Below are 24,277 nucleotides of genomic sequence, written 5' to 3'. Positions count from 1 at the left end.
ACAGGAAGTTTGAGCCATGTTTGTGTGTATTTGTGTATTCAGCTGTCTGCACTTAAATCTAAACCGTGAAGTAGAAACAAGTTATTCGTGTGGTCCATAATGCAGACTTTTACAGAAGAAAAAGACTCAGGTGTAAAAGTCCGACTAACCCTGAACCACGTGACGTGCGGCTATTGTTCACGCAGCCAGTCACAGTTGCAGCGACCCAACCGGATTAAACTACAAGTACCACCCACCACCACGTCTGTCTCAGGGTGCCAGGTTCGCTGGGCTTGGCAGGAAAAACGTGCACTTCAGGCCCCGCGCCTGCTCTGTGTTTCACGCCTCGTATCTGGCAACGCCTGCAGGTCCTCGCACTGCTGTCGTCACTGAGGTCGGGTAGAAGGAGCGAAGATGGCGACTTGCTACGAGAGATACAATTTGTAAGTAGTGTTCACACGGAACAGCGTAGTGTTTCTGTCTGCGGCGTTTCTGCTCACAGCTCCGGTTAAAGACACGTAAGACGCGCGGCTGTCCGTGAGAGGGGAAGCAGCTGCGGGGGCTCGGCGGTGCTGGTGGGGTAGATGACACAGCGGCTGAAGTTTGCTGACAGGCTCGGCCGGCGGAGCAGGAACCAGCCAGCTTTCTCTCTCATTCATAATGAACACCAGTGTGGCTGTGTGCAGCCGGCCGCAGTGTGGCCGTGGGTGAGAGCGCCGACGGCTGGTGTTCAGGGAGGCTTCATTCACCCAACGAGCTGCTGCACAGCTGCTCCCTCCGGCTGTAATGGCACTGCGCGGCTGGCAGCTCCTCGACGCGTTTTTAGACGTTTTATATTTACTTGTGAAAGTCACTCAGCTGTAAGCGAGCCTGATAAACGCGGACATGTGACGTTAGCCGCGCGGCAGCTGACAGCTCAGCCCCGGCACACCCTCCATCATGCCCTTTATTTAGAGTACCCAGCCCTGCCGGTCCTGCCTCTACCTGCAGCGTGTTTTACTGACACGAGTGAAGGTGTTGGGTGTTCCTCAGCCTTTCCCAACACGGAGCAGGTAACCAGGCACACCTGTAGTACGTCACACATGTTAGATAAATGGACAGTTTGGGCCATTGAGTGTACAGTGAGCACCGGCATAATCTAACTGGGGAAATGCAAAACAAACAAAAACTTTGACAAAGCATCTCTTCAAATGAAGACCTAACAGTTGTTGGTAATTTGTAAATAACTGTCCAGTTATTATTGACAATAGTTTTTCATTTAACCCTGAGTGTTTAAGGTGCCTCTGGGCACAGAGACGGTGTCGGGCACAGAGACGGTGTCGTGCACAGAGGCGGCGTCGGGTACAGAGACGGTGTCGGGTACACCCTAACCTGATGCATGATCCCAGCACCGCGGGCCTGGATTCAGACCAGTCTGCAGTCACGTGTTACTCATCACATGACTGCTCATTCTGACTGACAAATGAAAAAGTTACCCTGGAACCAAACCGGCTGTTTGAAAACTCGTTTCCTGCTTGGTCCACACTCTGGTGGGGGTCAGAGTTCACCCCCCCCCCACGGTTAAACAGTACTCTGTCTATTTTCTGTGTTTTCCACCATGGGGTCACGTTCACCACCTGATTATTGTGTGTGTGTCTTATTGATCTTCTGATGGCATAGCTTTCAAGGACTACAGATGAAACCTGTCCTGATTCACACCCGCCTGTTGTCCACGCTGTGGCTCCTGGCTGTGGGACCTTATTCGGTCTCTTCTGTTCTCTTTGTTCTTGGTTTTGCACTGACTGTCAATCACAAAGCATATCTCTGCTTATGGCAGCATTAAGTGACCCTGAAACCTTCTTAAGTGTGCGTAGGTGCAGATGCTGTGTTTAAACCTCAGGACAAACCAGAGCAGCGTCCAGTCTGAACCTGTGTGCTGCTCTGGAGGTGACCCGGGGTCACAGAGCAAACATGAGACTGCAGATGTGCTCTCCTCTCAGGTTTCCATCGTACAGAGTGTGGGTGCTGACAGTCTGCGCTTTAAATAAAAGCCTCAGTTTGCTGCATTTAGAAAGTTCACTGAAACATTTGCTGATACACAGCATAAATCTTTAGTGTTGATATTTGTATTTGATACTGGTTCATCACAACATCGTGCTCTGGGCATCGTAGGCTTTGGTAACATTGAGCTTTTGTTTAAGAGGAAGATGGCTGGAGTCCCTCTGCCAGCGTGTTTGTCATTATTTAATTAAACAAGTGGGAAAGTGTCCGTCACAAACGAGCATCGGAGCTTTGTAGAGTGAAAGATGACGTCAGACAAGTTTGTTTTCAGCTGACAAAGGCAGAAATATTGTTTCCACGTGACAAAGAAAACGAGCACTAAAGGACCGACGGGGTCGTGTTTGATCAATGATCTTTGGTTGTAGTTGAGTGATTGAAGTATAATCAGCATTAACAGTTCATGCTGTTGAATAATTGACATTATTTGTTGACTAAACACCTCCTGGCTGTATCTTCATGTGCGACTGAAAATGTCCTCTTTCCTCCCGTTTCCCTCCCCCAGGCACACGACCCCCGAGAAGTTCTTCATCGAGGCCTGCGATGAGGGCGCCGATGCTGTGCTGGCAATCGACAGGGTCTCGAACGAGATGACCCTCACAGGTGGGCTGTTCGAAAGTGCTGAGCATCTTATGATCCAAAGACCGGGCGCTGTCGTTGAGGCGTCAGTTTGTTAGCTAATCACATGTAAAGACCTTCCTGACGTTCTCAGATGTATGAGAATAACAAACCAGGTGTTTACACGATTCAAGAGTGTTAGCCTGCACGCAGTAACTACATGTCACTGTTACAGGGATATAAGAGGCTTAGTCCACTGTGTGTGTGTGCATCAGGACTGCTGTCCAAGCTAAGCTCAGCCGCACTCCTGAGCCCGTCCTCACAGGAAGTAGACCGTCTACTGCATAAGATGAACTCTTGACACGCTCTGTGCGATCGGTCCATCTTAGTCGTCCCCATACGGGAAGATAAAGGAAACGAGGTGACGTTAAAACTAGCAAAGACGGTCCAACTGCATTACTGCCATGAAAACAAGACTGTGCTGCACATGTTTGCAGATTGTGTTAAATAAGCTGCTTTTGGGGTTTTTGCTTTTCCAACGCTCCAAACTCTGGTCTGATGTTGTCATCATGGATGTTCAGATATAATGTTTGCATTCATTTATACTGTGAAGCCAGTTCAACACAGCCTTTCTTTGTTTAGCTGGATCAACAATAACAGTTTTCAGTAAATTGACAGTAAACTGCAACAAAGTTACAAAGTGTCAGAGATCAGCACACAGAGCAGTTAAGTGAACGTTTGGATTGAATATAATTATATAACCAGTTGAGTTGAGCTCTCAGTGCGTCGTTTATTTCTGCTCTGAAACTTTAAACTGGATCCATTTAAACATCACGGCCTGGTTTCCCGTGCAGGATTCGTTCCCGTCTAAGCTGCACTTTAACCCGGGACCTCGCTGAATCGTCCTCCATGGATCAAACTCAGGTTTGTCCATGTTTGGAGTTCTGTGTCTCCTCTCGTGAGCCTCGAGCTACAGCAGGTACACCTGAGGACTTCAGGTAAACCTGGTCAGAGCCTGTTGGCCTGAACATGGATCGTATCCGTGCAGAAGGAATAGTAAACGTGGATGTTCACAAAAGTGTGCGCGCTCCCTCTGTGCACTGTTGAAAAGTTCAACTAATGATTGCAGGATTTTCCAGACTCTGTTTGAAGCAGGACGGCAGGTGAAACTTTGATTCCTGAACACTAGAACCACGCTGCTGTCCAAACATTCTTGACTCTGCTTCGTCTCATATCTGGTTCAAGCTCAAATTGTCTTCTTCTAGAGAAGACTTCAGAGTGGAGACGATTAAATATTCTGTATTATCAGACTGCTGAAGATCGTGCTAAATTACCGAGCACTGAACCAAATTGTTGGGTCTGCGCTTCCACAGGCCTCGCTGGTTCAGAAACGTTAACGAAGCAAGACGAGCAGCTCAACCAGTTTTTCACAAGTTAGCAGAGGAAGCAGCGCCTCAGTGTCAGACCACTGCAGAGAACCAGCTCCCCCTGCAGCCTCTTATTTCTGTGACACAGTTTACAAACACCCACTGTAACCCCCCCCCCTCCCCCCCATGGTGTCAGGCACTGTGTGTGTGTGTGTGTGTGTGTGTGTGTGTGTGTGTGTGTGTGTGTGTGTGTGTGCGCACGTGAGTGTGTTTGTGTTTGGGGGTGGGTTTGTGTGACCTGCTCACCAAAAGGGTCATAAAGACAGGAAGTTACTAACAAGAAAACAGAAGCCTCACATAGGCTGTGAAACACTACAGCCCCCCCACCATCCAACAGGCTGGGAGGGGGTCAGATGTTGCAGTGAAGCTGCAGCCTTGTGTGTTCAGGCCCATGTCGGCCACGTTAACTGAGACGCAGAATCAGACTTTTGTTCCTGTCACAGGTAAGAAGGACGTTCCTCCCTCTGCAGTCACCAGGCCCATCTGTGGCATCATGGGAACCATCCGGCTGGTAGCAGGTATGTAGCACACACGTCACTGTGTCCCAGCTGCTCTTTCAGCTGTGCGGTGAAACACGTCTGCTTCCACCGCAGGCATGTACCTCGTGGTCATCACCAGGAAGAGAAACGTCGGCAGCCTTCTGGGCCACGCCGTGTGGAAGGCTGCGGACTTCGACGTGATCTCTTATAAGAAGACGGTGCTGCACCTGTCTGAGATACAGGTCAGTAAGAGCGGGTCACTGATCCCCAAGGAAATGCAAACGTGCTGTGGTAAATTAACAAGCATACGTCGTACGCTCGTGTGCAGCAAACATCCTGCATGTTCTGTGTTTTTCTCCTGTGTGTGCCCACTGAGTGAGATTAATCCACGCACACGGCTGGTGACGCAGCCCGTGCTGCTGTAGTCTGCTCATTTTAATAGGACCTCTTGTTCTGAAACAACACAAACTTTGTGAGTCAGTGTAGAAACAGCAACAGACGCTGGTGAGCCAGTAACTCTGTTTCAGTGAGTAGTTTTGCTCTGACATCAGCTCAGCTGTGATGCAGCGATTCAGAAAAACTGGCGGCGCCCCAAACGCCGTCGGGCTAAAGCAGAGCCCAACCTGATTCGATGACCTGTAAGAGAGACAGACATGCTGCTGTTTTAAAAACAGAGCTGAAATGTCCTGAAATGTCACGTTTGCTGCTGACTCCCTAACACTGTAGACTTTGACATGCAGCAGTGACCTGTCGTGAGTCTTCCATCTAAACGTGTCTCTCCTTGTCTAGTCTCAGGAGAATAAGACCTTCCTCTCGATGCTGAACAACGTGCTGACCACGGACGGCTTCTACTTCTGCACCGACTTCGACCTGACGCACACGCTGCAGCGGCTCGCCAACACCAGCCCCGACTTCCAGGAGATGAGTCTGCTTGAGAGGGTGAAACATGTCGTCTTAATAGCTGTTAGCAGCCGATGTGTAGCACAGACAGGTGACTGTGAATGGGTCTGGTGGACAATAAAGTCTGTCATGGTTGATGAGAGAGGTGACAATGACAGCAGTGTAGCTTCAAGCTGAGACACAGATGTGACGCTCTGAGGGAGCAGGTGAGGTGGAGATGAGCGTGACGGAGTGAGGGAACATGCAGGAGCTGTGACACGATCCACTGCAACAGGTGGAGCACAAGAGAGGTGAAGAGCAGTGCAGGCAGGGTGGAGCGGCTGGAGTCTGGTGTCGGGCTGGTTTGTGAAAGGGAGGGTTTCCAACCTGCTGTGATGGCGGATCTATCGGACGGAGGAGGATGAAGATGCAGAGGAAGACCTCAGAGGAGGCAGTGAAGGGTGAAGTGACAGGAGCGTGCTGGGAGGAGATGGAGGCAGACGTGGAGACGCTAAAGGGAGACAGAAGATTTCTCAAAATAAAATATTTTGTTTATTGCTCGAGGTTTTTATTTCTCTGTGTTCACAGTAGTGTTTTAGTTATTTTACATCGCACATCCTTAGTTTGACGTTTGTGTCCACCTTAAATGCAACATTAGTGTGAAGTCTTTCTCATGTGATGCTTGTGGTCATTTCCAGGCTGATCAGAGGTTTGTGTGGAACGGGAACCTGCTGAGGGAGCTGGCCGGGCAGCCCGAGGTGACCTCACTACACTGATGTGTGTTTGTGCTTGTTGTGCTTAATCACTGACCTTCACTGTCTCTCCACAGCTTCACAAGTTCGCCCTCCCCGTCATCCATGGATGTATCCTTTGCACTGAATGTTTTTGTCTTCATAAACTCGTGAGCGAAGCCTTTTTTCTTTGACCGGCCGGTTCAGTCATCGTCATGAAGCCGTGCCGTATAAACGGGAAGATCTTTGAGTGGATCCTCATATCGAGGAGGAGCTGCTTCCGTGCTGGCGTCAGATACTACGTGAGAGGTAAAAGCCTCGGAGCGCTGAGGCGTCGTCTCATTTCTGAAAGAGCACCTGCTCTGCTCATGTTCACACCATCCTTTTATTCACTGGGTGCCCTAGAGGGGCTTTGCATAAGCAGTTCAAACTAATCCTTCTTTGTCCCATACTGAGCACTGGTGCATCCTCCTCTGATGTTGGCTGCTTGGCTGTTCCTTATAAACTGTCAGTACGAAGAAGGAAACCTTTGTCCAGCCTGGGCTTGCAGCTCAGGGGTTACTTGCACAAACCTCCTGACCTCATGGTTTCAAACTAATGTGACCAGTGTAACAGTAGGGCTGGGTATCGTCACTGATTTCTAGAATCGATTCAATTCCGATTCACAAGGTCCTGAATCGATTCGATCCACGACTCGATTTGAATCTGGGAAATTTTGACAGTCAGAAATATTATAATTCAGATCAGTGAATTTACATATTTTTATATCTATAAAAAGGAAGCTGACACACGCAAGACTTTATCAAAGGTGTGAGCGTCACAGCAGAGGCCTTTGTGTCAAAGTAGCTGAAGATAAAACACAGAAAAACATGAAGGTGATTTTCCTGTTTTGGGATTTTATAAAAATATTCTGCAGTACATCAAAAACGAAAGAAAACCGTTAATCAACATATGAACATCACCTCTGAAGTTACAGCGGTTTTATTAGAGACACAGCGTTTTGCATTTTGTATAATTTTAAAAAGTTTAAATTTGTTCAGTATTGAACGGCAGAAACTAGGTTTTCTTTTCGGAAGTAAGTAAAACCAGAAAAAAAACCATCGGCCGACAGCCTGTAAAGACTTGTGTGTAACAAGCAAGCGAATAATGAAGAAAAAATCTTTAGACGGGAAACTGTTCTTGAAGTACAGAGAGGGAGAGCTGTTCATTTGGTGGAAGCAAAACAGTAAAAGTCAGAGTGAATTCATGACGATGTTTATGTGAAGCTAGTTTGGAAAGACATCAAACTAACAGCTTTGGAATCAGCGCATAAAGGGCGTGAACACAAAGGACCGGCCGACAGATCAGAGTCGGCGAGCTGTCGGCTTTCAGCCCCGACCGTGAGAAAGGCGACATCTCACTGATTCTGATCCACAGGTCTGTGCTGTGTGTTTACGTCTCTGTGCAGAATCCGTGTTCCTGCTCTCATTTACTGTCTTAGCTGTTTGGTGGTTGTTGAAATTTTGTGAGATTTCACCAGGGATTCTGGCGTTTCGGGCAAAATAAATTCATATTAAAAAATCGATTCAGGATTTTAATGAATGGATTTCACGTTATCCAAGCCAGAATCGATTTTAATCGATACATCGATTATAAAAACCCACCCCTATGTAACAGCCTGTGCTGAGCGGTGGACAGTAAAGGAGGGCGCCCTGTGTGGCGCTGTGTGGCAGCATCACCATGCTGCTCTGCACAGGAGCAGACGGTGCCTCTGAGTGCTGACGGTGTCTGTGTCCACAGGCATCGACTCTGAAGGCCACGCTGCTAACTTTGTGGAGAGCGAGCAGATCGTCCTGTATGAGGGAGCGAAGGCTTCATTTGTGCAGGTACGTTAAGGGTTCATCGTATCATCGCTGTTTTTACTGTTTGCATTGAGGATCATTTATTAGATGTGTTAGCGTCACCGTTAGCTGTGGCGGCTGGGCAGAGTCCCGCCCCCTGCGACCCTGATGAGAACGGATGGATGTTTTTTCTTTGCAACAACCAGACACGAGGCTCGATGCCCTTTTATTGGAGTCAGAGACCCAACCTCAGATACAAACCCAAACCTATAATCAGCAAAACCACCAATCATGTAAGCTGATCTTTCTGCACACGCTCGTTTCAATCGCGTGAAATGGAAATCTTGTGCTAACGTGATGGAAATGTTGCACAGATGGACGGCTTCCAGAGGCACTTTGACTCTCAGCTCCTCATCTACGGGAAGCAAACGATTCTGAACCTGGTGAGCCGTCCTCACTTCCTCAGTCACTTACTGGAAGCACTCAGGAGACCAGTCTGACCAGTCTGTTTGTCTCCTTCCTGCTCAGGTGAATCAGAAGGGCTCGGAGAAGCCGCTGGAGCAGGCCTTTGATAGGATGGTGTCTGGCATGAATAATGATATGCTCAAGTAAGTGTCGCCCTGTGTCTTTACTGGTCACTGAGTCACCGTTACCAGGGTTTTAATAGTTTTGCAATTTTCATTAGTTTTTATTTTTATTTAGTTTTGACTTCAGATTTTCAATTTTATATCAGTTTTAATTAGTTTTTACCAATTGTTTGCTAGTTTAGTTTTTATTTTTTTGAAAATCCTTAGTTTCAGTTTAGTTTTGATTAGTTTCAGTTATAGTTTTAGTTGTGTTTGTAATAATTAAGTGTAACAAAATCCCAGTTTCATCATATCAGTCATTCTGCTCATCCTTGGGTATGTTGCTATTCCAGCTACCATACTGCACCCTGGACAGGTCGCCTGTCTGTCGCAGGGCTAACACGCAGAGACAGACAACTCACATTCCCACCTATGGGTTCTTTAAATAAATAAATAAATAAAGGCAGATGAACAACCATTGATACCAGGCAACTATAAAATGTATATCTTGGCCCCAATGAGACTATTAACTCTCGCAGCACCGGGTGTTCGTAATTTTGGTTCAAGTGAATTGATAAACTTTTTGAAGGTAATTGACTCACAGTTGTGTAGATATCCCCGTCCTGTTGTCTCGGGATGCATCACGCTGCCTTGCCTGGGGTTAGCTTCTGTTTTCTGGGGATGAGGGTTGACATCCCCCAGAAAACAGAAGCTAACTAGGTTAGCTTACCTTGAGAAGGTAAGCTAGGTTAGCCTTCTTGTGTGAGCTTTTCAAGTGCACTTTAAGGTTTGTGGGATTTTTTCCCTTTAGAAATGTCCCTCATAATTTGTCTGTTTCCACTACAAGACACTTGCTTTATCCAAAACACAGTCATATTCAAAGTAATCCCAAATTGGACTCTGGCTCCCGACTTTTCCTGACATGATTTTGCGCGTGGACGGAGCAGCGACACAGACGACTCGACTAACGTGCTGCCACCTGCTGGCATAATGAGACACAGCAAGAAAAAAACCTGGAAACTAAACTTCATTTTCACCCTTGACTCTTGTATGACACGCACACATCAATGAAAACTAAACACATTTTTGCTATAAATTCAGTTAATTTTAGTTAGTTTTGTGAACACTCATTATAGTTTTAGTTAGTTTTCCTTTTTTTGTTTTTATTTTTATTTCCGTTAACGAAAATGTTTTTTCACTTCTAGTTTTCGTTATTTCGTTAGTTTTCGTTAACGATAATAACCTTGACCGTTACCTTAACCAACCAGGTGCAGCAGTTTGACCTTCCTCATCAAAAGTGTTTGATAAACTGTTTTATTGATTAATCTTTATTTGCAGAGATAAGAACGACACTGGTGCTACAGCAGTTTTAGCTGTTCTACAAACCTTTTCAGTCGGTGTGCTGAGACAAGCTTTCAAAGTCTTCGTCTTGTTTTTTAAAGCAGTCTGCCCTCCAGTCGTCTCCTCTATAACCTACAGTGTGACCCACTGCTGTCCACAGATACATAGCCTTCGACTTCCACAAAGAGTGCAGCCACATGCGGTGGGACCGTCTCCAGATCCTGGTGGATGCTGTTGCTGACAAACAGGAGGAATACGGGTAATAAAATGAGCAGCTGGTCTTTGCTGCTGTCGAGCCGTTCACTGATGACGAGCGTGTGCGTGTGCAGGTACTTCATGGTGAACTCGGAGGGGAAGACGGTAGCGCAGCAGAAAGGCGTGTTCCGCAGTAACTGCATGGACTGCCTGGACCGGACCAACGTCATCCAGAGCCTGCTGGCTCGCCGCTCGCTGCAGTCGCAGCTTCAGGTATTTAAGCTCACAGCTGCTGTGTGGTGTAACGCTGCAGGACGGCGCTGCGCTCGCACGTCTGCCCCATGGGTTTGTAATGGTTTTAGCGTAGAGAGCAGACTGTACATGAAATAAGCTGGTGGCCAGTTTGGGAAGGTGCACAGGTGTTGTTGGTGTGTCTCCACAGAGGATGGGCGTCCTGAACGTGGGGCAGCGCATCGAAGAGCAGGCCGAGTTTGAAAAGATCTACAAGAACGGTAGGACGCTCTGTTAGCACAGCTGCATGTGCCGTGTGATCGACTGTAGCCTCATGTTGTTTTTGTGTGTGTGCTCTCTAACCAGCATGGGCTGACAATGCCAATGCATGCGCTGTACAGTACGCAGGAACCGGAGCCTTAAAAACAGACTTCACCAGGTACCGTAGCACCACACTGACACGTGCTCAGCTCTGATGGCTGCTGGCTAACTGGAGTTCATCTGTTTCAGGACAGGGAAGCGGACCAGGTGGGGGCTGCTGATGGACGGCTGGAACTCGATGATCCGTTATTACAAAAACAACTTCTCTGATGGATTCAGGCAGGTGTGAAAGCTACTGCACACTTAAATATGTTCAGTGTCAGAACAACAGACCGTTTCAGTCTCGATTCTGAAAAAGTTCGGACTCGGTGTAGAATATTAACAGCATCATCTGAGACATCGCTAACTCTGAACTCTGAGACGAGCAGGAAGTTCTCCATGGAAACACATAAATGACTGTTGCCTCACAGCAGGATGGTCCTGAGTTCAGGTCCTCCAGCAGGTCTTCCTGTGTGCATGTTCTCTCCAGCTTCCTCCCACAGTCCACAGACATGCAGACATGCACAGTCCACAGTTAGTTTCCAGTTAACCTGTCCCCACGAAGTTACCCATAGGTGTGAATATCTGTTAGCCCTGCGACAGACTGGTAACAGCGCCCATGAGACTGCTGAGATAGCCCCACCCCCCGTGACCCTGGATGGAGGGTCGCACTGGTTAACGACAGACTGGCCTTCTTAAATACAACTGCTGCTTCGGTCTTATTTGTTGCAGAAATGAGGTGTAATGCAGCCAGTTCAGATTCATGCATGTGCGTTGTTTCAGGACTCCATCGACCTGTTCCTGGGTAACTTTGCTGTCGACGAGTCGGATGGACCCACTCCGCTTCGTGTGCAAAAGGACTGGAAGTTCCTCACAGTCAGTACTATCAGCACCGTGTCCTGTCGTCTCCAGCAGCAGGACGTTGTGACTAACTCGTGTTTTTATCTTTGCAGCTGCCCATCATTATGCTGGTGGCATTTTCCATGTGCATTGTCTGTCTTCTCATGGCTGGTATGTACAACTGCTGATCCTTAATCCTGTTTGGTGTGGACGAGCACTGTCCAGCTCCTAAACATTTATGTTTTATTCAGTATGAAGTGAGTGAGCTCATTGAGTGTAACTCCCAGGCCTTAGAGATGAATCCAGGGTTTAACTATGATGGTATAAATGATGGACGTAGTTTTCAGATCATGCAGCTTGACCCAAACTTGCATTATTTTAATGGCTATCAAGGGCTGATGTATGTGCTCTGGGCGCTTTGAAGCCCTTCACTTCTAACCTGACACTGAGGCTCTCCCATGGATGCCCAAGGATACTTTGACATGCAGGCAAAAGCTGCTGGAGATTGAGCTGCTCATGCTCTGATTGGTCGTCCACATCCTGAGCCACAGCTGGTTGCAAAAAGACTTATTTTGGAAAACAGCACCCTGACCAACAGATAAATTCCAATGATGGACGCCATCATCATGCTGAGGTCAGCCTCAGTCACAGCTGCTTGCAACAATGTAAACACTCACCATCAAAGTGATACTCAGGCGACGTCACACTAGCTACTTGGGGTGCAACAATACACAAAATTCACGGTTCAATATTTTTTCGATACAAAAAAAAATGTTCATGCTTTTTTAATTTGTCATTTATTAAAATTATAAATATATATTTTAACTCAAAAGTACAGTTTTTAAATTTAATGTTGCTGAAACAACAAAGTAATAAATAAATCTATCTGATGGAGGAATCACTCATCTTTGGAAAAGAGAGTTTATTACAGAGAAATGTCTCTTTCCAAAATAAAAGCTCTACTGTACGCTTCTTCTGGGCTATATTCTCAGCAGCATATTAAACATATCAGGTCCCCATAAGGAGGATCATGTGCTAACGGCTGTCTAAATGACTCGGCTAAAGTTTGTAGCATGCGTGCTTGTTGTTTTTGTCTGCTTCCACTTGTCTTTGCACTAGGATGATGTCGGAGTAAATGTGCAGTCATGTTCGTTGTGTTCCCACTAGTGCTGTCAGCGTTAATCTGAAATGACGTTAACGCCACAACACGGCAAATCTCCATTAACGAGCTACCGCGGATCGCCCCGTGCGTGGGGCTGGACGGCCAACGCGCTAACGAGCTAACTGCGCTAACGAGCTAACTGCGCTAACGAGCTAACTGCGCTAACGAGCTAACTGCGCTAACGAGCTAACTGCGCTAACGAGCTACTTCCCACCCATGTAATTGAGCATTGCTGGCACATCCAACATACTGTTTTACTTTAGTCCATGACACGCTTACCTTCAGGGTCATACGTCACATGAAAACCAAAATAGTTCCAAACGCCAGATCTGAATGAGGGTGGGGGAGGTTCAATTTGCCATGTTGCAACGAGCTTAGCTTCTGTCTTGCTAGCTTGTGCTGCGCTCAGTGAATCTGCGTTCGACTACTCCGCCTAGGCTGCACTGTCGAGCGCAGATCCACTGAGCGCTCAACACAGACAGCATTGTCAGAAGAAAAGTTGATAAAATAAATTAAAAATGTTGTATTGTTCGATACATATGTGTACCGAACCGAAAGCACTGTATCGAACGGTTCAATATCGATACGAGTATCGTTGCAGCCCTACTAGCTACATCCATCTTTGTTACTGCCTGTGGATTTACCTTAAATAGCCTGGCAGAGTCTCCAAGCTGAGCGCCTTTGTGATTTCTAAGTTATTAAAGGACCAACGTGTCTCGATACGACTGGAAAGAAGCACAACCGGTCAGCACTGAAACATGCATGTTGATGGTGCAACATCCAGTTCTTTTCAGATAGTTTTCTACATCAGAGGCAGCCGTCGTGCTTGTTTAAGTGTTTGTCTCCACTGTGTAATACGAACATCAAACAGGCCTCGTGTGAAATGAACATCTTCAGGATTTTGGTAACTTTATCTCAGATCTTTAAGTTCAACCAGAGCAGCTTCACAAGCTTCGTTGCTGTTTAGTAAAAGTAGTTCCCAAACTACACGTTGGAGCAACAATTACAGCCTTCATGGAAAATATGGACCAGACTTCTGCAGCTTCATAAAGTCTCGTCGCCTTTTTTTTGTCTTTTTCTCGATTGCACTAATTGCATCATACTTTTAAAGGAGAGCTTAAAGAATATTCCTGATATTTGTTAATAATCAATATCATTTTATTCTTTGCTTTGAATTTGTTCTGCAAAACATTTCAGGGTGAGAATCCACCGCACACGTGGCCGATCAAAGTTGTGTAGTGACAGCAGCTCGTTAGAAGCTGCTTTGTTTACAGAGTAACAGCCTAAACGTGCTCCTGGTGATGATGATGATGATGATAATGATGATGATGTCTGCTGTCTGCCTTCCAGGTGATACATGGACAGAGACCCTGGCTTATGTGATGTTCTGGGGTGCTGCAAGTGCAATTACAGCCACGATCATCCTGTTTAACGGCCAAGACTTTGTGGACGCCCCCAAGTTGGTTCACAAGGAGAAGATGGACTAAGTGTGTGTGTGAGGATGAGCTGGGTCCGGCGGGCTCGTATACCTCTTCATCTTCACCTTCGGCAGGTCTGGAGTCCAGGCTGACCTGCCGCCGCCGTGTTGGATTTTCATACAAAACTGTCTTCTGTCTGCAGCACATGTGACCACCTTCAGTTGTACTGCACACACTGCGTACCCTGCTCTTCATCTATTTTCGTTTCCCTCGGTCCCCGGGCTTTAGTTCGCCGTTGGTTTAGCTTGGTTTTGTTGGTGTTGGTTGTTTCCATGACTACACTACCACTGTGTTTCCCTTTGTTTGTGCTTTCTCTCCCGTACGTTAGCTTCAGCAGTCGAGGCGATGAAACATGCAGATATTAAAACCTATGTTGTATTGCAATGAAAAGTATGCACTCTGGAAGTTTTGAATGTAACGAGCCTTACTTGTGTATTAATCTATAACTATGTGGCCGATCTGTCTTCCTATGAGGCGACCTTAGAAAAGCGTCGGTGACCTTGTTCTCTGTGGAAGCACAAGCTGTGGCCGCACACCTGTAACACAGCCGTAAACGTTTGGCTTCAGTGTTACAGGCTTGCTCCATTTCAGCTTCATACAGGGTCAAGAATGAGGGTCTCACCTGAGCCACCTGCAGGTGAGCACAGCACACTACAGCGTGTTATGTGTGATGGCACGATGTCATCGTTGGGTTTGGGCCTCCATGGCTGAGGCTCGGTGATCAAACGTGTCCTCGGTAGCTTAAACGAATGCCAGGAACCAAAGTTGGACGGTAACCAGGCGGTCGTGTTGTCCTCTCCACCTGCAGTGGTCTCAGGTTGACCTGCAGCTGCATCGCTGTTGCAGGTTTTCCGAGTTGGTTCTGGATGTAGCGGAAAAATGACGACCTTTTCCCAAACGCTGTCAGGTGTGACAGTAACCTTCTTACTGTAGTTGGAGAATACCAAATAATTTAGTTAAAACGTTCTGTGGATTTATTCTTATGGTGCAGCTTTCTTGGTCATTAACCCAGGACGCCATCTTGAACCAGTCGTTACCTTGGTTACGGTCCTCGTTCGTTCGAGATGAGGGTCACGCCTCATCATGTGTCCACGACCCGAGATCACTCGTGTAGCTGCTCAAATGTTCGTCTAGCTGCTTCTTCACCAGCTCATACAGTATGCAACCAGGACGTTTGTGTTAGCACAGACGATGGTTTGATCTGGACGCTGCAGCTCTGACGCCCTGCAGCGATCTGACGCATCCGTACTTCTGTCCAACGGTGGAGTCGGTGACAGCGGCTCAACGTGTGGTTTGTGTGTTTTCACGGCTCTGCAGCGAGTCGCGCTCGTTTTCTTTATTTCATGTTTCAGAAAAATGCGACAAACACGTTTCAGAAACATTTGTCACGTTAGGACGAAATAACAAGATTCTCTCTTCTGATCTTTAACACTCTGAGTACGCACATCGTCTCCACACAGACGATCTCTGTGAAGTACAGCTGACTGTGTTTATGTCTGACTGTTGCTGATAATCGTCACATGTTAGGAGCTGGGAGTGTACGACTATAAACAACACGTCTCTGTTTGTGGTGGAAAATGATCTCGTGCTTCTTCAGCACTCTCCTTCCAGGACCAGACTTTATCTTTGTTAATAAACTGAACACGCAGATGTTACAGCGCCTCTTCTGGAGTTTCATTTATCTTTGTGAAATAAAAGGAAAGCAGGGACACATGGGACACTTCGTACGGGAGCTGAGCTGGTGTCCTGCTCTGTTCCACATTAGCATCCGATCAGGTGAAAGTACTTCTTACTGAGGGTTTTAGGACCAGACTCAGTGTCTGTTTAAAAAAACATCCTTTATGGTTCATTTACTCCGTTTACGTTTGTTGGGGCCTCCGTCGTTTAGAAATGGAGCTCACAGATGATTGAAGATGAAATCAGCAGCCTGTAAAAAGGTTCTACGTTTGTCAGCAACAGGAAATAGTTCGTGGGCCGTGAAGGCCTCTGTGCGGACGCTGTGTTTGAGCAGAAATACATGTGTGGAGGGACATAAACAATATCAGGCCAGTTTCACACAATCTGATAAAAATAAAAGTCAAATAGGTTACAGTACAGATGTGTCAGGAAAGTCATCTCTATAATACTTATTAAAAATAAAGGGTGAATAAAGTGCACCGTGTTTGTCCTCACAGCTGTTTTTATTTCTGTTGTGGAGCAAAATGAAAACATTATTATACACAAACAGGAATAAGGTCATGGCTGACTGCGTTAAATTATTCCACTGATGTGATTTTTAATGAAAAGTGTTAGTTATGGATCATGGACCATCAAATGTAGACCAACAGATGGTTTCAATGATTTCTCTGCATTTTTGATTTGACTGATGTTAGCAGAACGTAATGGGAGAAATCCCCTCTGACAGGGAAACCATGAATAATAACGTTAGCTTCTGTTTTTATCTCATTTATACCCTTTAAATAAATGCATCGTTCAGCTGTGCCATTAAAAAACAGATTTATGGTACAGAAGAGGACTCAAATATTAAGCTGGAGTTATTCCTGTTGTTTCTGCTGGCAGTGAAAACCAACATCACACTGCCCAGTGTCTGTGGGTCAGTCAGGGTCATCTTAGGAGCTTGGAACAGAAGTAGAGAGTCTGTGAAGATGTTTCAGCGCTCATCCGAGAGGAATATTAACTCCCGGTGGGGGGGGGCTTTGGTTCTGAGGGATCACTGACACACTATTGACCATTGAGTCATCACATGAGCCATGGTGTGGGAACAAAGGCATGGGTCATTATGTCACTGGGGAAAGGGGATGACGTCACAGCGAGACCTCGCCCTCTCATGTGACGTCCTGAGATCACCTGAGGCTCGGCGAGCTGAAGCTCCTGGATGCAGTTCCCCTTCTTCTTTCAGCCTCTGAAGACACTGACCAGGAATCTGTTTCCACCGGTTTAAGGAAGGTTTCTCAATATAAGGCCTCTAGATGAACCAGTCAATGATGGGGAGGCATTTTTATCATAGCTGTGTCCAGATTCAGGGGCTGGAAAGTTGGAACTAGCAGGAAGGTAGGCGTTAGCATTCGAGATTCTTTATCTCATGCATAGTTCTACAAGTACAACACGCAGTGAAATGTATCCTGACACGCTCGACTGTGCAGAGGGGGAGAAGAACATTATATACAGTAAGTGGATATATACACACGTATTCATGTTGTGGTTTACGATCGAATGGTTTGGGGATAGAAGCTCCTCTTGAGTCTCTGTCTTTGCCCGATGATGCAGAACTTTCTGCTGGATTGCAGAAGTTGGAACAGATTGATGCCAGGATGGGACGGGTCCTTCGGGGGGGGGCACTCCTGCTCAGGGGTTAGGCTAACCCTGAACCCTAATGAGGGATTTAATAATATAGATCAATCATTATTTGCTGATGATGGAGTCGTTTGGATGATTTTACAGAGAGTAGATTAGCTGTTTAATCTCAGATTGTATGGGAATGAAATGGAAAAGATTGATTGCTTTAGAAATGTAGGTATGTGGTTTGATAAAAGGCTCACATGGACAACACATGTTGGGGAAATAACTGAGAAATGTAAAAAGGTTTTGGATATTTTAAGATGTTTAAAAGGCAGCGAGTGGGTGCAGATAACACAGCATCAAAAGCTTTATATAAAGATTTCATTAGCTCAGTTCTGCTTTATGGCTCAGCGGCTAAAACATCGTCAAATAACTTGGATAAAATTCAGTGTCGAGCGCTGAGGTTGTGTTGTGGGGCCATTAAAACTACACCAGTGTCCACACTGCACGTTGGAGTGGGTGAACAACCATTAGAAATCAGAAGACGTGAAATAGCTTTAACTTACTGGGCAAAGTTAAAGGGACACAGTGAAAATCATAAAGCTCAGAATATAATTAAACCTTGTTTAAGAAAAAGTAAAAAAGTGAACGAATAAGACGTTTTGGTTGGATTATAGGGGAAAAATAAAGGAGACAGGAATTAGTAACAAACATTAGTCCAGCAGAACCATTTTCAATTTTACTGCCATGGATATATGACCAAACAACAACTGATTTCATTCATTACTCAAAGAGCCAGGTATGTGATCATATAAGGGAAAAGTACTCAGAACATGTGGACAGACATGTACACTGATGCAGCATAATTGTTAGATAATAAAGTGGGTGTTGTGTTTGTTATTCCAGAAACAAGCTTTGTGGTGAATAAAAGAATTACTGATGTTTATACTGGAGAACTGTAGCAGTGTTGATCACTGCAAACTGGGTGGAGCCGGCACCAGTAGGAAGTATTTGATTTGCTCGGGCTCTGGTAGCGCACTACTGAGTATATGTCATGTGTTTGGATTCTAGACACGATGTTTATGGATTCCTGAACATATCGTGCAGATGGAAAGAGGCCGGTAAGTTTGCAAAAGGTGCAACGAGAAGAAGTCATGTAGATATAAAATATAGTAGAAATTAGGTTAAAGGACGCGTGTCAGGCACAAGGGGACAGAGAAGGACAAGGTAGATATTATTATGGTATACAGAGCTGGGCACTGTAGAAGTCATAACAGTAAGAGAGAGGACGACATGATCTCAAAAGTAAGATTTGGTCATACAGGTTTAAATAACTCTAAAAAAGATGAATAAGCACGAGACGGGAAGTGTGAAACGCATGTAACGTTAGAATGTGCTCAATACTCTGAGGTACAGAAAAATAAAATCAATCAAGTGTCAGATAAATATTACAGAGGAGTCCAGGTGACAGGGACACAGACACTGTGTTGGAGGGAAGAGTGCTATGAACTTAAAAGCCGCTCAAAAGAAAAAGGACGTTATAGAGACCGATTGCATCCGGATGCAAAGAGACGTACTTGCAGAAAATAGCGTGCATTGGAAATGTGGACCCGTATGAAATAACAGCAGTGGAGTAGAGACCCCAGAGACCAACCGCCGTTGACGTAGCCTGATCTATTCTCGTACCTGTGGAGTCAGCGCGTACACGGCGAACCAGTTTCACAATTATAAATCTCTGGACGCACACATCCACCAATGATCGGGCACAAGATTTGGCTTTTTTAAAGCCTCCACGTTGTGAGTACGCCGTCATCCAAACAAAGGTAAGTCAGCTCGAGTACTGCGGGTAAAATGCATTTGATTTCCCTGCAAACATTCAGATTAGTGCAGCATAAATTCATCCATGAGGGGGAACTACAGTGAGAACATGTGGAGGCTGTTAGAGGGAAAACAGTGAGTTCAGTGCATTGATGTGACATTGTCCTGAAGGATTTAGTTATTCTTTATGGTTAAAGAAATTGCAATAATTTATTAATGTTTATTATAAATAATCCTAATTACACATCTTGCTTCCATATTTGTCTCTTGTGTCACTAAAAATACATTTTATTTTAGTTTTATACATCGATTAATGACCTGCAGAATCTCCTTATCAAATTAAGTGATTCATATTTGTCACTTTATGCTTTCTCCATCTCTAAAGTGATGACATCCTTGCATTACATACTTTAGGTTCATTTTCTGCAGGTTTCTGACAGAGAACAGGCAGATTTACACTTTAACATGCAGCCTTCTATAGATGGACACATAAAGAAATGAAAATTTACATGTATGTGCTAACTTTCTAAACACTTTGTTACATTTATGATAAAGTAGATTAAACACATTTATGTCGGCCTTGGCTCATAGTTCTTGTCTTTAAATTAACTTTGTGTGTTTCAGGTCCTGCGCTCTCAAAGACTGAATGAACCAGCATTGCAGCCATGGGTCACTGTGAGCATCACAGGGAAGGTTGAAGCCGCCCACTGCACCTGTAAGGCCGGAGTCGTGGAGACCTGCAGCCATGTCACTGCTCTTCTGTTTAATGTAGAAGCAACAGTGTTGCTCCTCCGTGAATCGCAACCTTATCGTGGTGGAGGGGTTTGTGTGTCCCAGGGATCCCAGGGGCTATGTTGTCTGGGGGCTTTTGCCCCCTGGTAGGGTCTCCCATGGCAAATTGGTCCTGGGTGAGGGACCAGACAAAGAGCGATTCAGAAGACCCCTATGAAAAAAACACAGAGGGAACAGTTTACCCTGCCCGGGATAGGGTTACCGGGGCCCCGCCCTGGAGCCAGGCCCGGGGAGGGTGCCCGAGGGCGAGCGTCTGGTGGCCGGGCCTTAGTCCATGGGGCCCGGCTGGGCACAGCCCGAAGAGGAGACATGGGCCCATCCTCCCGCAGGCCCACCACCCGCAGGAGGCGCCATAGGGGTCGGGTGCATTGTGTGCCGGGTGGCGGCCAGGAGCGGAGGCCCTGGCGGACTGACCCCCGGCTGCCAAGACTGGCAATAGGGACATGGAATGTCACCTCTCTGGTGGGGAAGGAGCCTGAGTTAGTGCGTGAGGTTGAGAGGTACCGGCTAGATATAGTCGGGCTCACCTCTACGCACGGCTTGGGCTCTGGAACCAGTCTCCTGGAGAGGGGCTGGACTCTGTCTCAGTCTGGAGTTGCCCCTGGTGAGAGGCGGCGGGCTGGGGTGGGTATTCTAATATCCCCTCGGCTTGCTGCCGGTACGTTGGGGTTTTTCCCGGTGGACGAGAGGGTTTGTTCCCTGCGCCTTAGGGTCGGGGAACGGGTCCTGACTGTAATCTGCGCTTATGCGCCGAGTGGCAGTTCGGAGTACCCAGCCTTCTTAGAGTCCCTGGGGGGGGTGCTGGAAGGTGCTCCACCTGGAGACTCTGTTGTCCTGCTGGGAGACTTCAATGCTCACGTGGGTAACGACAGCGAGACCTGGAGGGGCGTGATTGGGAGGAACGGCCTCCCTGATCTGAACCCGAGCGGTGCTTTGTTATTGGACTTCTGTGCTAATCACAGTTTGGCCATAACGAACACCTTGTTCGAACATAAGAGTGTCCATAAGTGCACGTGGCACCAGGACGCTCTAGGCCGTAGGTCGATGATCGATTTTGTAATCGTATCACCAGACCTGCGACCATATGTTCTGGACACTCGGGTAAAGAGAGGGGCTGAGCTGTCAACTGATCACCACCTGGTGGTGAGTTGGATCAGGTGGCGGGGGAGGACGCTGGACAGACCTGGTGCACCTAAACGCGTAGTGAGGGTGTGCTGGGAACGACTAGCAGAGGCCCCAGTCCGCGAGATCTTCAACGCACACCTCCGGCAGAGCTTCAACAGCATTCCGAGGGAGGCGGGGGACATTGAGTCCGAATGGACCATGTTCAGCGCCTCCATTGCCAAAGCTGCTGCATTGAGCTGCGGCCGCAAGGTGGTTGGTGCCTGCCGTGGTGGTAATCCCCGAACCAAATGGTGGACACCAGAGGTGAAGGGAGCCACCAGGCTGAAGAAGGAGTCCTATCGGGCTTGGTTAGCCTGTGGGACTCCGGAGGCAGCCGACAGGTATCGACAGGCCAAGCGGAATGCGGCTCGGGCAGTGGCTGAAGCAAAAACTCGGGTGTGGGAGGAGTTCGGAGAGGCCATGGAAAAAGACTTTCGGACTGCCTCGAAGAGGTTCTGGCAAACCGTCAGGCGTCTCAGGAGGGGAAAGCGGTGCTCTACCTGCACTGTGTATAGTGCTGGCGGAGCGCTGCTGACGTCGACTGAGAAAATTGTCAGGCGGTGGAAGGAATACTTCGAGGACCTCCTTAATCCCACTGACGCGTCTTCCAAGGAGGAAGCAGAGTCTGGGGATGAGGGGAATGACCCGCCAATTTCTGGGGGCGAGGTCACTGAGGCAGTTAAACAACTCCTTGGTGGCAGAGCCCCTGGTGTTGATGAGGTCCGCCCCGAGTTCCTGAAGGCTCTGGACGTTGTAGGGCTGTCCTGGCTGACACGCCTCTGCAATGTTGCGTGGAGATCAGGGGCAGTACCCGTGGATTGGCAGACCGGGGTGGTGGTCCCCATCTTTAAGAAGGGGGACCGGAGGGTGTGTTCCAACTACAGGGGGATCACACTCCTCAGCCTCCCCGGGAAAGTCTATGCCAGGGTGCTGGAAAGGAGAGTTCGTCCGCTAGTCGAACCTCTGATGCAGGAGGAACAATGCGGTTTTCGTCCTGGTCGCGGAACACTGGACCAGCTCTTCATCCTCTCGAGGATACTTGAGGGTGCATGGGAGTTTGCCCAACCAGTCTACATGTGTTTTGTGGACTTGGAGAAGGCATTCGACCGTGTCCCTCGGGGTGTCCTGTGGGAGGTGTTGCGGGAGTATGGGGTGTCTGGCCCATTGCTACGGGCCATTCGATCCCTATACAACCGTTGCAAGAGCTTGGTTCGCATTGCCGGCAATAAGTCGGACTCGTTCCCGGTGGGTGATGGGCTCCGCCAGGGCTGCCCTTTGTCACCGGTTCTGTTCATAATTTTTATGGACAGGATTTCTATGCGCAGCCAAGTGGCGGAGGGCTTTCGCTTTGGTGGCCTCAGGATCTCATCTCTGATTTTTGCGGATGATGTGGTTCTGTTGGCTTCATCGGGTGAGGGCCTCCAGCTCGCACTGGAGCGGTTCGCAGCTGAGTGTGAAGCAGCGGGAATGAGGATCAGCACCTCCAAATCTGAGGCCATGGTTCTCAGCCGGAAAAGGGTGGAGTGCCCACTCCGGGTCGGGGATGAGGTCCTGCCCCAAGTGGAGGAGTTCAAGTATCTCGGGGTCTTGTTCGCGAGTGATGGGAGAAGGGAGCCGGAGATCGACAGACGGATTGGGGCTGCAGCTGCAGTAATGCAGACGCTGCACCGGTCCGTCGTGGTGAAGAGGGAGCTGAGTGTAAAAGCGAAGCTCTCAATTTACCGGTCGATCTACGTCCCTACCCTCACCTATGACCACGAGCTGTGGGTAGTGACCGAAAGGACGAGATCGCGGATACAAGCGGCGGAAATGAGCTTCCTCCGAAGGGTGGCTGGCATCTCCCTTAGAGATAGGGTGAGAAGTTCGGCCATCCGGGAGGGGCTCAGAGTAGAGCCGCTGCTTCTCCACATCGAAAGGAGCCAGCTGAGGTGGTTTGGGCATCTGGTAAGGATGCCCCCTGGGCGCCTCCTGGGTGAGGTGCCCACCGGGAGGAGGCCCCGGGGCAGACCCAGGACACGCTGGAGAGATTATATCTCTCGGCTGGCCTGGGAACGCCTTGGTGTTCCCCCGGATGAGCTGGAGGAGGTTGCTGGGGAGAGGGAGGTCTGGGCCTCTTTGCTTAGGCTGCTGCCCCCGCGACCCGGCCCCGGATAAAGCGGATGAAGATGGATGGATGGATGGATGGATGGCAACAGTGTTGATCTGTGGCACAAGGACTGTTACAGATGAACCTGCATGCTGGGTTTTGCTGGGTAATGTGACCATGATACAGTCAGAGGTTGGCCATAAGATAGACGTCTCCTCTTCATCTGCCCAAAAAAGGCTCTGGATCAAAACATGAACAGACCATCTGTAGTGACAGGGAAAAGAAGCCGTCCTCAGGAAAGATTCCACCTGCTACTGTGGAGGAGTTGGATCAACTGATGGGAAAATATTTCTCCAAGCATAGTTCTGTTCTGAATAATGTTGTATTTAGGGCTCTACCTTTGTGCCTGTAGTGCACTGCCATGTAAGTAATTTGGATTTGCTGAATGTGTACTTACTGAGTAACAGTTCAAAAGTTGAATAAAGAAATAAATGTTTGCCTTTTAAAAAAAATTAAAACCACTTTGTTGAACATCACATCAGGTACAATGTGAAATCCATGTTGTTTATAGTTTACAAATGACAAAATGTTCACATAAACTCATGACAGCATTTAAATAATATCACCCTCTATAGCATTCTGTGATTTACTGTCTCTACATATACAGCACAAGACTTTTAAGAGTATTTAACAAGAGTATTTTCCCTGGTTTTACTAACACACTGGGGCACATGTTCACCAAACGCAGCAAACCTTCAGCATCTTATCCAGGAGGGTCACCTCTTCACCCTCACATGGAAGAAGTAATCTGATTAGCATGGTGGTTTGTAGCAGGGATTTCGGAGTGCCCCTTGTGTAGCGCTGGGACCCAGTCACGATGTTTCATCCATTTCATTGGCTGCTTTGCTGCAATAATGAAAAACAATTAGCAACTCTATAAACAGAACATAAATCTACAAAATCACTCAGTAGGATGTTTGTTCTAATTTGTTATGAGCTCAGACCGCATTGAGAATAACACTAATAATCTATAAAGAGTGATATGAACTTATCTT

At 47.4% G+C, this 24,277-nt stretch overlaps 1 protein-coding gene across 1 annotated transcript; it reads left to right on the top strand.

Annotated features, from left to right (window-relative positions):
• Nucleotides 1–272: 272 nt before the first annotated feature.
• On the top strand, nt 273–15,738 carry sacm1la (SAC1 like phosphatidylinositide phosphatase a). The gene is made up of 20 exons (XM_087834539.1): nt 273–422; nt 2,522–2,619; nt 4,445–4,519; nt 4,595–4,722; nt 5,270–5,419; nt 6,058–6,117; nt 6,189–6,222; nt 6,298–6,399; nt 7,870–7,955; nt 8,117–8,203; nt 8,285–8,353; nt 8,439–8,518; nt 9,978–10,076; nt 10,147–10,285; nt 10,455–10,524; nt 10,610–10,682; nt 10,754–10,847; nt 11,387–11,479; nt 11,557–11,614; nt 13,956–15,738. The coding sequence occupies exons 1-20, from the start codon at nt 394–396 to the stop codon at nt 14,090–14,092; spliced, it is 1,761 nt and encodes a 586-aa protein (XP_087690665.1). The 5' UTR covers nt 273–393; the 3' UTR covers nt 14,093–15,738.
• The last annotated feature ends 8,539 nt before the right edge of the window (nt 15,739–24,277 follow it).

Source organism: Neolamprologus brichardi, chromosome 22 (genome assembly GCF_056152115.1).
Source record: "Neolamprologus brichardi isolate AB-2024 chromosome 22, ASM5615211v1, whole genome shotgun sequence".
Lineage (NCBI taxonomy): Eukaryota > Metazoa > Chordata > Actinopteri > Cichliformes > Cichlidae > Neolamprologus > Neolamprologus brichardi.
This window is presented reverse-complemented; position numbering and strand designations above follow the sequence as displayed.